The 11078-nt window shown below is 46.8% G+C and overlaps 1 protein-coding gene across 1 annotated transcript; it reads left to right on the top strand.

Moving 5' to 3' along the window:
- Positions 1-7549: 7549 nt before the first annotated feature.
- Positions 7550-10888, top strand: LOC117838920 (uncharacterized). Its single transcript, XM_034719120.2, has 5 exons — positions 7550-7970; positions 8848-9095; positions 9250-9541; positions 9997-10149; positions 10263-10888. Exons 1-5 carry the CDS (start codon positions 7605-7607, stop codon positions 10644-10646), a joined length of 1443 nt encoding a protein of 480 aa, XP_034575011.1. The 5' UTR covers positions 7550-7604; the 3' UTR covers positions 10647-10888.
- The last annotated feature ends 190 nt before the right edge of the window (positions 10889-11078 follow it).

The following is an 11078-nucleotide window of genomic DNA, read 5'->3' as shown; positions in this document are numbered from 1 at the left end:
AAATCAATAACCTAATAAGTCGCCTCACTTCACCTAGCCAATTGGTAGCATGTCTAGCTATGTCAGAGACTGTTTTATTGTCGCATTATCTGCACTAAATCAACTATATATCGTATCGATGATCGATCTACTATATACACAGCTTCTTCCAAATAATCCATTTCTCCATGGAAGCCCTAGGAAGCAGCATTCAGCCAGCGATCAAGTATAGGCCGCAGCTGCGGCATTACAGCGACGATGGCGGGCAGTGGGGGTGTTGGGGACTCTGAAAGCCGCCGCAGTTGTCGCCCGGGCCTTTTAGCGCCTGCATGATCAGTGCCCCACCGCCGTGCCCCAGCTGCCACCCACGGCCGTCCCCGGCAGCCGCATGCAGCAACGGCCTCGCCGCGAGGATCACGTTGCAGTACTGCATCAGCAGCACGGCCACCACCACCGCCCTCGCCACCATCATCGCCGTCGTCGATGCCATGTCAGACAATTACCAAGTCACCCCTTGTGCGATCACGTTATCTGATCGCAAGCCAAAGCAGCTATCTGCGTTGCTAGCTTGTGGTGTGGAGAGGAGAGTGCGTGTACGTGGGTTGCGTTGAAGTGGCTGGTGAATTGGTTTGTGGAGGGAAACATGCAAGGTGGCTGTCCTTTTATAGTTCGTTAGCCATGTCTGATCAACTGCCGAAAAAAGTATAACCACGGACCGGGTCACTTCTTCACCTGTTACTATTTTTGAGACTTTGTTCTCAGGTCAAGCTTAATAAGCCTAGCGAGCTACGCGGTTTTCAACTGTGTTGATCAGCGCGGTCCATTTTGAATTCAAATTCCCAAGCTTGAAGTCGATGCAAAACTATGCAAAAGCGTACGTAGTAGTAACAATTAACAGAAGTATATGAACGAAGTGCCTGCCCCTGGACCATATACGAACATACGCTGGGTCCTGTGGCGTCTACCGTCGAGTGGCCCAGTTGTAAACATCTTTTTCTTTTCTTTTCTTTTTCTTTTTTTCTTTTTCTTTTTTTGAATCACATAGTACACGCGCAAACGCTTACATACATGCATACACACTTGTCCATACGAACACACGCACACAATCCTACCTCTATGAGCACCTTCGAGAGACTGAGTCGGCAAATCCTCAAAATTGACAAAGTCACCACTGACGTCTCGCTGTCGACAGGCACGTTACCTACCACGGAAAGAATAGTGTTGGTTAAATCCAATAAAATGTGAGCATTAGTACCGAGTCGAGGACTCAAACCCTGTTGAGCAGGTTCCACACAAGGAACCTTACGAGCTGCTTTTCTTTTTGCCTTTATTTTTCATCTAACAAATTGCTCCCTTGACGTCCTTTCCAGAGAAAATATACGAACACACGTAACCACTTACTCTGATCCGACCGTGAAACTAACATTGGTTTCCTCGATTCACTACGAGTCGATGAACAAGTGCTTGCCTTCGGAAATGGTTCAGTAAGTGATCTTCTCGTTCCCTTGTTGATTATTGGGTTCATTCGCAAGTTCGCAGTCGATCTCTGCATACCGTTGGACACTTGGACCGGTTCATGCGTGGATGTTTTTACCTTTGGACGGTTCGTTCGGTCGTATTCAATGTATGGCCGTGGACTGGTTGATCGATCAATGCAAGTTCATGTGCAAAACACGCGCTAATAGCCCAACTGGCCCAGTTCAGCCCAAAGCTGGAGAGGACGAACTGGGCTCTGGATCAAGAAGGTGGACTGGGGTGGTTCGGCCTCTCCAACAAAAACAGGAACCTTTTCAGTGCCTTCGACCTGACCGGGCGGCAGTCGTCTCCTGTCCTCCTCAACGTCTTGGAAGACATCGGGCCGCACAAGAAACGGCTCCCAGTTCTAGTGCACCTGGGCAGCACCAGATTTTGCATTGCCATATTGTTCTGCATGGATGACGATGAACGCAAGAAGATGCTTGCTGTTTCGAGAAAATTCCTTATTTCCTATCAGAATTTATGTCGCTTTCTTATTTGCCATTGAAAAAGTTTTCCTTCCTTATTTACCATCAACCCAAATTTGCATTCCCTATTTGTCATCAACAGAGTTAAGTTGACATAAAATATCGCTTCCTTATTTGCCATTGAAAAAGTTTTCCTTCCTTATTTGCCATCAATCCAAATTTGCATTCCCTATTTGTCATCAACGGAGTTAAGTTGACATAAAAAGATGGTTTTACCCTTATGATATAGGGACATATTGTTATAGAATTTGACCGGCTGCATATGCATGGTATCAACACATCTTCAAGAAACATTACCATGATATGATATGAGAAAGCAAAACCAGTTGTGACACAAATTTTTACAATGATGTGCCCCTATGTCATAAGGGTAAAACTGTCTTTTTATGTCCAACCTAATACTGTTGATGGCATATAGGGAATACAATTTTGAATCGATGGCAAACAAGGAAGCTCAAATAAGGAATTGCCGTTTTCAATGGTGTGGAGGTAGAGCCTTTCGCTTGCGGCAAGACTGACAAGGGACTTCGGATGGTACAGCACAAATCTGTATGTTATAAACTAGGCGACAACATCATCAACCACTACGTGCTTTAATGATGTTCCTGACTTGATTTCACTTTACAAAATCCAATCTCTGTGTAATGCAACCCAATGCAATAAAAGTTCAGCCAAGCATTTATTTTTGTTCGATTAATGATATGACCCTTGTTGAATTCCAAATCTTCAGAATAAGAGTAAATATGTCAGTTACTATTTAAACAGCATTTCCTCAATAACGCGGCGGGCGTTAGTCTGAAATGATTCGTAATAAGTTATGAGCTTCTCATTGCCTTGCAAGAAGACGCGAGAATGTGTTTTCGTTTAAAAATTTAAAAAGATTATTCTTTTATGCGTCCACGTGGAAATATGGTACGGCACATGCATGGCCCATTAAAACAAAATTCAAAAGTCATGAGTCAGGACATCCAGCAACGATCTGTGTAACAAATGAACAAGCCACACCCACACAACAACAAAAAAAGATCGAGCCATTTGTCACGCATTGAGAATATTGCAATAAAAAAGTGTCATATGCTTATATTACAATACTTCCTTCCCACAAACAAATCCATTGCCTATTTGGAAAATAAAGAATGTTTGCCTATAAAAAAGAATACCCAAGAATATAAGTGCTACCTTTATTATTCTGAATAAATCAACAACCTAAGTCGCCTCATATCACCTAGCTAATCATCAGCACAACTTGTGGTTGCATATCCAGCTATCGCAGAGACTGTTTTATTTGTCACATCATTGTCTGCACTAATAAATCTACTATAAACAGCTTCCAGTTAATCCATTTCTCCATGGAAGCCCTAGAAAGCTACAGTATGCAGGAAGCAGCTAGCACTCAGCCAGCGATCAAGTGTGTGTAGGCAGCTGTGGCGTTACAGCGATGGCGGCCGCGGAAGCGCAGGGAGGGTGGCTGGGATCCACAAAATGGCAGTTGCCTCCGCCCGGGCCTTTTAGCGCCTGCATGATCAGTGCCTCGCCACCGTGCCACAGCTTCCAGCCGCGGCCGTCCCCTGCCGCCGCATGCAGCAACGGCCTCGCCGCGAGGATCACGTTGCAGCACTGCATCAGCAGCACGGCCACCACCACCACCGCCCTCGCCATCGTCGCCGCCGTCGATGCCATGTCAGACAGACCAAGTCACCCCTTCTTGTGCAATGTAGTAGTGTGTGCGTTGCTACTAGCTTGTGGAGTTGTGGAGAGCGAGGAGAGTACGGGTACGTACGTGCGGTGGGCGTTGAAGTGGCGCTGATTGGTTTGTGTGCGGAGGAAACATGCATGGTGGCTTTCCTTTTATAGTTCGTTAATCGTTAGACATGGGCACATGTCCGATCGATCAACTGCATGCCGGAAAAAAGTATAACCACGCGGACCGGGTCAGTTCTTCAATCACCTGTTAATATTTTCGAGATTTACTACTTAACTTTGTCCTCAGGTCAAGCCCAAGCCTGGCTACGCGGTTCTGAACTGTGTGTTGATCAGCGCAGTCCATTTTGAATTCAATTTCCGAAGTTTGAACGAAGTCGATGCAAAGCGTCATAATGAATTCAAGGTATATGAATGAAGTGCCTAGCTAGGCTACGTAATATATGAACATCATTACTTCCCCGGTCCGACCGTGAAGCACCATTACGAATCGATGAACCGGTGCTTGCCTTGTTTCTTGGGTTGGTGAATTCTCAGTCGATCTCTGCTTACTGTTGGACCGCTTCATGCTTTTCAATGTTTGTATTAGCTTTGGACGTCCGGTGTTCGGTGGTATTCAATGATTCACTGCGCGCGGACTGATATAGATCGATCAATATTCGTTATGCAAATTCAAAACGCGGCCTTGCTGCTAGATCTGCGATGGCCTGTTGTTCGGTGCAGTCAGTTTGCTCTAGTGGACAGACTTGCTGCCGTACGTACGTGTACCTGACCATGTCTCAGAGACGTGTACGTATTCGTATGTTTAGATCTGTGCGTCTGGTAGTCATACTTTGTGAATCGTCTGCGGACATGCTGCTGGTCGAGTTGAACAGGGCTAATTATAATAGTAGTACAGTACTCCCTCCCTCCGTCCCACAGAGACCGTTTTTTAGAAAATTTTAGACAAATAGTAGCAATGCTAAAAGTATAAAGTACCTCTAATAACTTTTCTTAATCGGATGAATTACCGAGTAAATTAATTATGCATGCACGCTTGCAGTAATTGTCAAACTTATTAGCCTTCCTTATTTAGCAAGTCTGGCTCGGGCATCGATGGTGGGAAGAAGGTATTATGAGAACCTTTGTTAGATGGTCTGAAAGTTATATAAACACTTTTTGTAAGATAAGTTTTGGAGGCTAAACGAACAGTCTTCTTAGGACAGAGGGAGTAATATTTAACTGACTAACTGCATGCGGTTAGACAGACTCAGCTCGCACCTACGAGCGACGGAATTCGGCCGGGGTGCCGCGCTCGAGCTCCTAACTAGGCTGGGCTATAAGGCATCCGGGCCTCATCCCAAGCGCGCTAGGGCCTACTGCTGCGGACATGTATTTTCCACAAGGCATTGTGACCGCATAATCTATCGTAGCTATTCATTTTCAAATTAAGGGGTGGATTCGATCAAGGTAGGTAAGAGAATAAGAGAATCATGAATAGATGGCACGTCTGAGATGCATGATGTAGATAGAACATGTAGCCACGTGTACACGTGGAGAGGCTTTTCCCTAGCTGCTGCATGCGGTCGGCCCATGGAGCTTCTAACGCCGTCCATACGACCACACTTGCTTGGCTAGCTAGCTCCTGCGCTTCAATTTGCTCGACACACGACAGCACAGCGCTCGATCGGCCAGCTTGGCACTGATCCGTTCCAGACTTCCAGAGTTCCAGTACAATATACACATCACACACGGATGCGCCATACTAATACTATCATATACCTACCAAATTCAGAATCTTTTGCCAGGTTTTCCTTTTGAGGTTCTTAACTGAATACCCATGAATTGCATTGGATGATCGATCGGCACATCACATCGCATGGATGCAAAAGGAACACAAGTATTGCTCCTGTAGGAAATTGAGCAGTGAAACATCAAGTACGTGTTCATCCACACAAGCCACTCTCATCACAACCCCAGAGATGCAGCTACAGAGCACAACACCCAGATACATGGGAGGCTTATTAATTATGCTGCTCCCTGCCCATGGACAAACTACTTCTAAGCAGCAGTACAGCTTGAAGAAGAGCATCCAGAGCTACATAAACTGACATAGCAGAACTGATAGCCACACGAAATGAACCATAGCAGATCTACTAAACTGGGGTTAATCCCTAACTGTACCATAAACACCAGACGACACGTATCGCCATGAAGATATGTAGTAGTCATCCATCCCTCCCATCCCTCCCATCCATCCATCCAGATCCAGTGATGATCCAGCAGACATCGCTGCAAGCAGCAGCAGGTTCAGCGCCGCCCCCAAACCCCTCTCTCCAGTTTTCCAAAGATGCGCACCGACGCTTGCGATCGCCGCAGCCACCAGGAAGACCGCCGCCCCCTTGCAAAGGATCATGAGCTTGCAAAGGATCAAAACGACCACGACGGCCATAATCCCCACCGCGGCCAGGAACGCCACCGTCGCCTCGCTCAGATCGTTGGTGCTTTCGACCGAGTACGCCATCGCCATGGAGAGGAAGACGCCCGCGAACATCGCCACCACGCCGGCCAGCGTGCGGCGTGCCGAGGCCGTCATCCGCATGGCGTGCATCCACAGAAACACGACGATGTACAGCGCCAGCGAGAAGGTGACCTTGTTCCAGAGCTGGAAGTTGGTATCTCGGAGGTGCTGCTCGCCCGCCGTCTCCCGGGCAGCTCCGGCGAGCGGCTTGCCGGAGGCCAGGAACGGGCCCGCGTGAGGATTAAAGCTACTATCATCAGCGGCAGGCACATCTTGTCCAGGTACTCTTGGGCCGTGAGCATCTGCAGTACAGAGCCACAGCAGGCACGATGAGCATCGAAAATGTTTTTGGCAACTCCTATCCTACGGGTTACCCGCACCGCTACTGCACCGCTAGGGGATGGGGGTGGTGTACTACTAGCTACTGCCTACTGGTGTTCCCACACACATCATGAGCTGCTCCTCCTGAATTCTCTCCTGTGTACTTCGCGGCTGTGCTCATCGAATTCGAATCGGTCACATGCGCTCGATCAGTTAAAGCGCACTCGCCCGATCGCCTGAATTGGGGCCTGAGCGGCCAGCAGCGCTGCAGATGGAAATGGAGAGGGAGGGACGGACGGTCACGGACTGCAGCAGCCACGAGCCCACGAGGCCGCTGCCGAGATCAGATCTTTTCTCCACCCTGCCCCGGTCTCGCTCAGTCCTACACTGTGTGTTTTCGTCACCATCTTTTGTTCGACCGCGCTAGCATCAGACGGAACTCGTATGGGCTGATCGTTCGTTACAGCGAATGCCATGGGTTGCGAAATGGGCCGCGCAATGATCACAACAACTTTTCGTTTGCTGTTGTGTCCGCGTCATTTCTTTCTTCTACATACTCCAGTGGTTTTTCTTGACCCAGCATGATGCTTTTATTCTTCAAGCTTATCATAGAATGTGATTCCTTCTGTTTTTTTGACCATTCCTTTTCCAAAGACCACAAATTTGGTTTAAAAAAACCACTACATGTGGTGTGGATGTATGGAAAATGCACGCACACTTTTGAGCTCAAGCATGCGAAATCTAATATACATCAACACACATTCGCTATTGAGGAAAACTTGGTCAAACTTAATATACTTTGACTCTCTAAGATTCTTGGATGGAGGGAGTATACATCAACACACATTGGCTATTGAGGAAAAAAATACTCCCACCGATTAGAAACACACTCAAAACGAAACGTCACCGATACACATTCACTAGCTAAAAAAGTAGTCTCACTGATTAGGAACACTCGAACGGAACCCAACCCGCATGACCGTCTGCTTTGCGTGCCGGAATCAGTTCCATAAGCAGAGTTTCCCTCCCTTCCCTCGCTGGGCCTGGCCGCGTCGCTCCGGCCCTCCACCCCCACCACCCACCCCACCCCAATCTCTCCCATGGCGCTCCAAACCCTAAACCCTCACCGGCACCCGGCCGCCGTATCCCCGACCCCGGCGCCCGTCCCGCGCCGCGGCCACACGCCGCAGCCCCTCCTCCACCTCCCTCCCCGCCGCCGCCTCGCGGGCGCCGCCGCCCGCCCGCGCGCCGTCGCCGCCGCCGTCTCGGGGCCCGTCAACGAGGCGCAGAGGAGGCGGGGGACGCCGCGCGGGGGCGCGGGGGAGGAGGGCGGGAAGGAGACGGATCTCGCCACGCTCGGGAACCTCTGCGTCGACGTCGTGCTCAGCGTGCCCCAGCTACCGCCGGCGCCGCGGGAGGAGCGGAAGGCCTACATGGAGCGCCTCGCGGCCTCGCCGCCTGATCAGGTCGGCCACCCTACCAGATCGTTGTGTTCTTAGAGAAACTAGGGCTCTCGAGCTATTCCCTTCGTTGTTTGGGTTTGGCGTTACGTACGGACGTGGGGGTGAGAAGAGCGTTAGCTTTCGATTTTTTTTTGTCCGGCTACAAAATCCTTTTTGTCGACTGCGAAACTTAGGGGGTGTTTGGATCATGGCCTGAAGTTTAGGGGATGTCACATCGGATGTTCGGATGCTAATTAGGAGACTAAATATGAGCTAATTGTAAAACTAATTGCAGAAGCTGTGGCTAATTCACGAGATGAATCTATTAAGCCTAATTAATCCATCATTAGCACATGTTTACTATAGCACCATATTGTCAGATCATGGACTAATTAGGCTTAATAGATTCATCTCGCAAATTAGCCTCCATCTGTGCAATTAGTTTTGTAATTAGTCTATGTTTAATACTCCTAATCAGTAACCAAACATTCGATGCAACGGACTAAACTTTAGGAGGTGGAACCAAACACACCCTTACATTATTTCCACTTTATGTCTTTATTATTTAGCTGTATCTAGCATTAGATTGAGTGGGTGGAGGGTAGGTGGGGACTTTAAGTGACAATTAGATGTGAATGGCTCAATACAAGTAAGCTTGTAATCAATGTCTACTTTTGTAAGGTTGATTGTGTTTTTCAGAAATGGAGCAGCAAAAATGTAAGGTTGCTAGTTTCTGGTGAGATTTATCAGCTTGCTACAAAAGTGGAGAACTGGACAATATGTTTATTTTCTATCATATAAGAACACCATGACTGATTTGTGTCTAATGCTCCGTGAACCGCACAATGCAATACCTGGTTGTCATATGTTCTGAGTATTTTATATGCTTTAACATGAACAGAAATTTTGGGAGGCTGGTGGGAACTGCAACTTAGCCTTTGCCGCGGCTAGGCTTGGGCTTCGCTGTTCCACGCTGGGGCATGTAGGAGAGGAAATATACGGAAAATTTCTTCTTGATGTGCTTCAGGCAGAGGGCATTAGTGTTATTGGGATGCTTGAAAATACCGATGCTACTGCATGCCGTCAGGCCTATGAAACACTTCTATGTTGGGTTCTTGTAGACCCATTTCAGAAACATGGTTTTTGCAGGTTAGAACTAACAGTTCTCATGCCCTCTGTTTCTTTTGGAAGAAAGATTTTTCATATTTTTATTGTGCTATCAGGGTTCATGTTAGCTAATTTATTTTTTTGCTGGTATAATGTGCTTGGTTATTTATCAGTGTTGCTTTCTTTGCAATGTCAGCCGTGCAGACTTTAGTGAAGAACCAGCTTTCAGTTGGATACGTAAACTCCCAGCAGATATCAGGACAGCAATTCATCACTCGAAAATACTGTTTTGCAATGGCTATGCTTTTGATGAGTTCTTCCCTGATGTGATTGCATCCTCTATTGACTGCGCGATTGATGCGGGAACAGCAGTGTTTTTTGATCCCGGTCCCCGTGGAAAATCTCTCTTAAATGGGACCCTGGATGAGCAGAGAGCACTTGAGCATGCCCTGAGGCTCAGTGATGTTCTCCTTTTGACCTCAGATGAGGTTAGCTGGCATACATGCAACTATAGTTTCCAATTACTACTTGAGTAGTTAGTTTGTGCAACTTCTCATTATAGTGGGATAATCAATTGATCATAGATCCATGTCAACACTCTTGTAGTCATTTCTTTACCTGACTGGATTCTCTGAGAAAGGTTGAGTGAGCTATAAATGATTTATGTTTTGTGGTTTCTTTATGTGTTTCTGTTGTGGTTGGTAAAAATCTGAATATTTGTCTGGCTTGTCCTTTTCCTTTGCTTTTGAAAAAGAATGGTTAGATAAAGACATTGCAAATTCCGCCTTTTTAAAAGATTCAGTATAACACGAAACTTTGCTATGCTTTTTAAAAAATATTTTGGTTTGCTGAACCTGGCCCTTTTGGAATGCAGCTACTTATTGTTGCATATCCTGTTTTTCGTATTTCTTTTTTCTCATATTGATGTTTATTTGTTTGACAGGCTGAATCTCTAACGAATGTCAAAAACCCAATTGAGGCTGGGCAAGAGTTGCTAAAGAGGGGGATCCGCACAAAGCAGGTGGTCATCAAAATGGGTTCCAAGGGATCGATCATGATAACCAAGAATGCTGTTTCCTGTGCACCTTCTTTCAAGGTACTCACTGTACTGATAAATGGCCTTCATTTGTGAAGTTTTCCAAAAGTAATCAGAGTTACATTCTGATTCATCGCACTATTAATTCTCACTATACTCTCTGTTTTCATTAGATTAATGTTGTGGACACGGTTGGATGCGGAGATAGCTTCACTGCTGCTATAGCTTTCGGGTTCCTCCATGACTTGCCAGCAGTTAACACATTAACACTGGCAAATGCAGTTGGTGCTGCCACCGCCACTGGCTGTGGGGCAGGTAGGAATGTTGCTCACCTGGATAAAGTACTACAGTTCTTGAGAGAAGCCAATCTCAACGAGGACACAGCATGGGGTGAGCTGATTGAAGGAAGCTCTCTCTGTCCTGATGTCACAGTTCTGTGTAGGACAGCAGTCGATGGTTTCAGTGAGCACTTTGTGCATGTACCTGTTGGCGATGTGGTTTCCGACCTCCTACCTATGTTCGAAGCTGTGTCAGAGCGAAGCACTGTCCAGGCTTGAATCCATGCTGAATAGTAGATGGCTGTATTCATTTTATCATTCATATAGATTCTTCCTTTACCCCCATCATCACGCTGTTTTCAGGTGATGACTGATAGTTGGAGGCTAGCCTCCAGGTAAAGCTATTTGATGAGAAGAATGTGGTTTGTGAAGCTATTGTTAGCTGTACAGCTGGCACCTCGCATGGAATGATGGTAACATCCGAAGTTTTGTTCTAACCTGAGCGTGATTTGTTGCTCCAAGTGTCTCCCTGGCTCATGAGTTATTTTCTTCTGATTCTTGTGATACCTGATAGTTCTGTCACTCTTGAGGCTCTGTTTTACTAGTGTACTGGCACCGAACTTGTTGGTCTATGTGATAATTTTAATATTTTTCATGCCAATATCGATGCTGCACCTGCACAGATACTGCAGGGGTTCACATTCTGGCATC

Source organism: Setaria viridis, chromosome 9 (assembly GCF_005286985.2).
Source record: "Setaria viridis chromosome 9, Setaria_viridis_v4.0, whole genome shotgun sequence".
NCBI classification, from domain to species: Eukaryota; Viridiplantae; Streptophyta; class Magnoliopsida; order Poales; family Poaceae; genus Setaria; species Setaria viridis.
Note: the sequence above shows the minus strand (reverse complement) of the source record. Positions and strands in the feature narration are given on the sequence as shown.

What these genes read in the sequence shown, in the direction of transcription:
- LOC117838920 (XM_034719120.2), top strand. Translation starts at nt 7,605, where the DNA reads ATGGCGCTCCAAACCCTAAACCCTCACCGGCACCCGGCCGCCGTATCC. An exon ending in TCCTTTTGACCTCAGATGAG is followed by an intron (nt 9,542 to 9,996) that starts GTTAGCTGGCAT and finishes TTTGTTTGACAG; the next exon opens with GCTGAATCTCTAACGAATGT. An exon ending in CCTGTGCACCTTCTTTCAAG is followed by an intron (nt 10,150 to 10,262) that starts GTACTCACTGTA and finishes TGTTTTCATTAG; the next exon opens with ATTAATGTTGTGGACACGGT.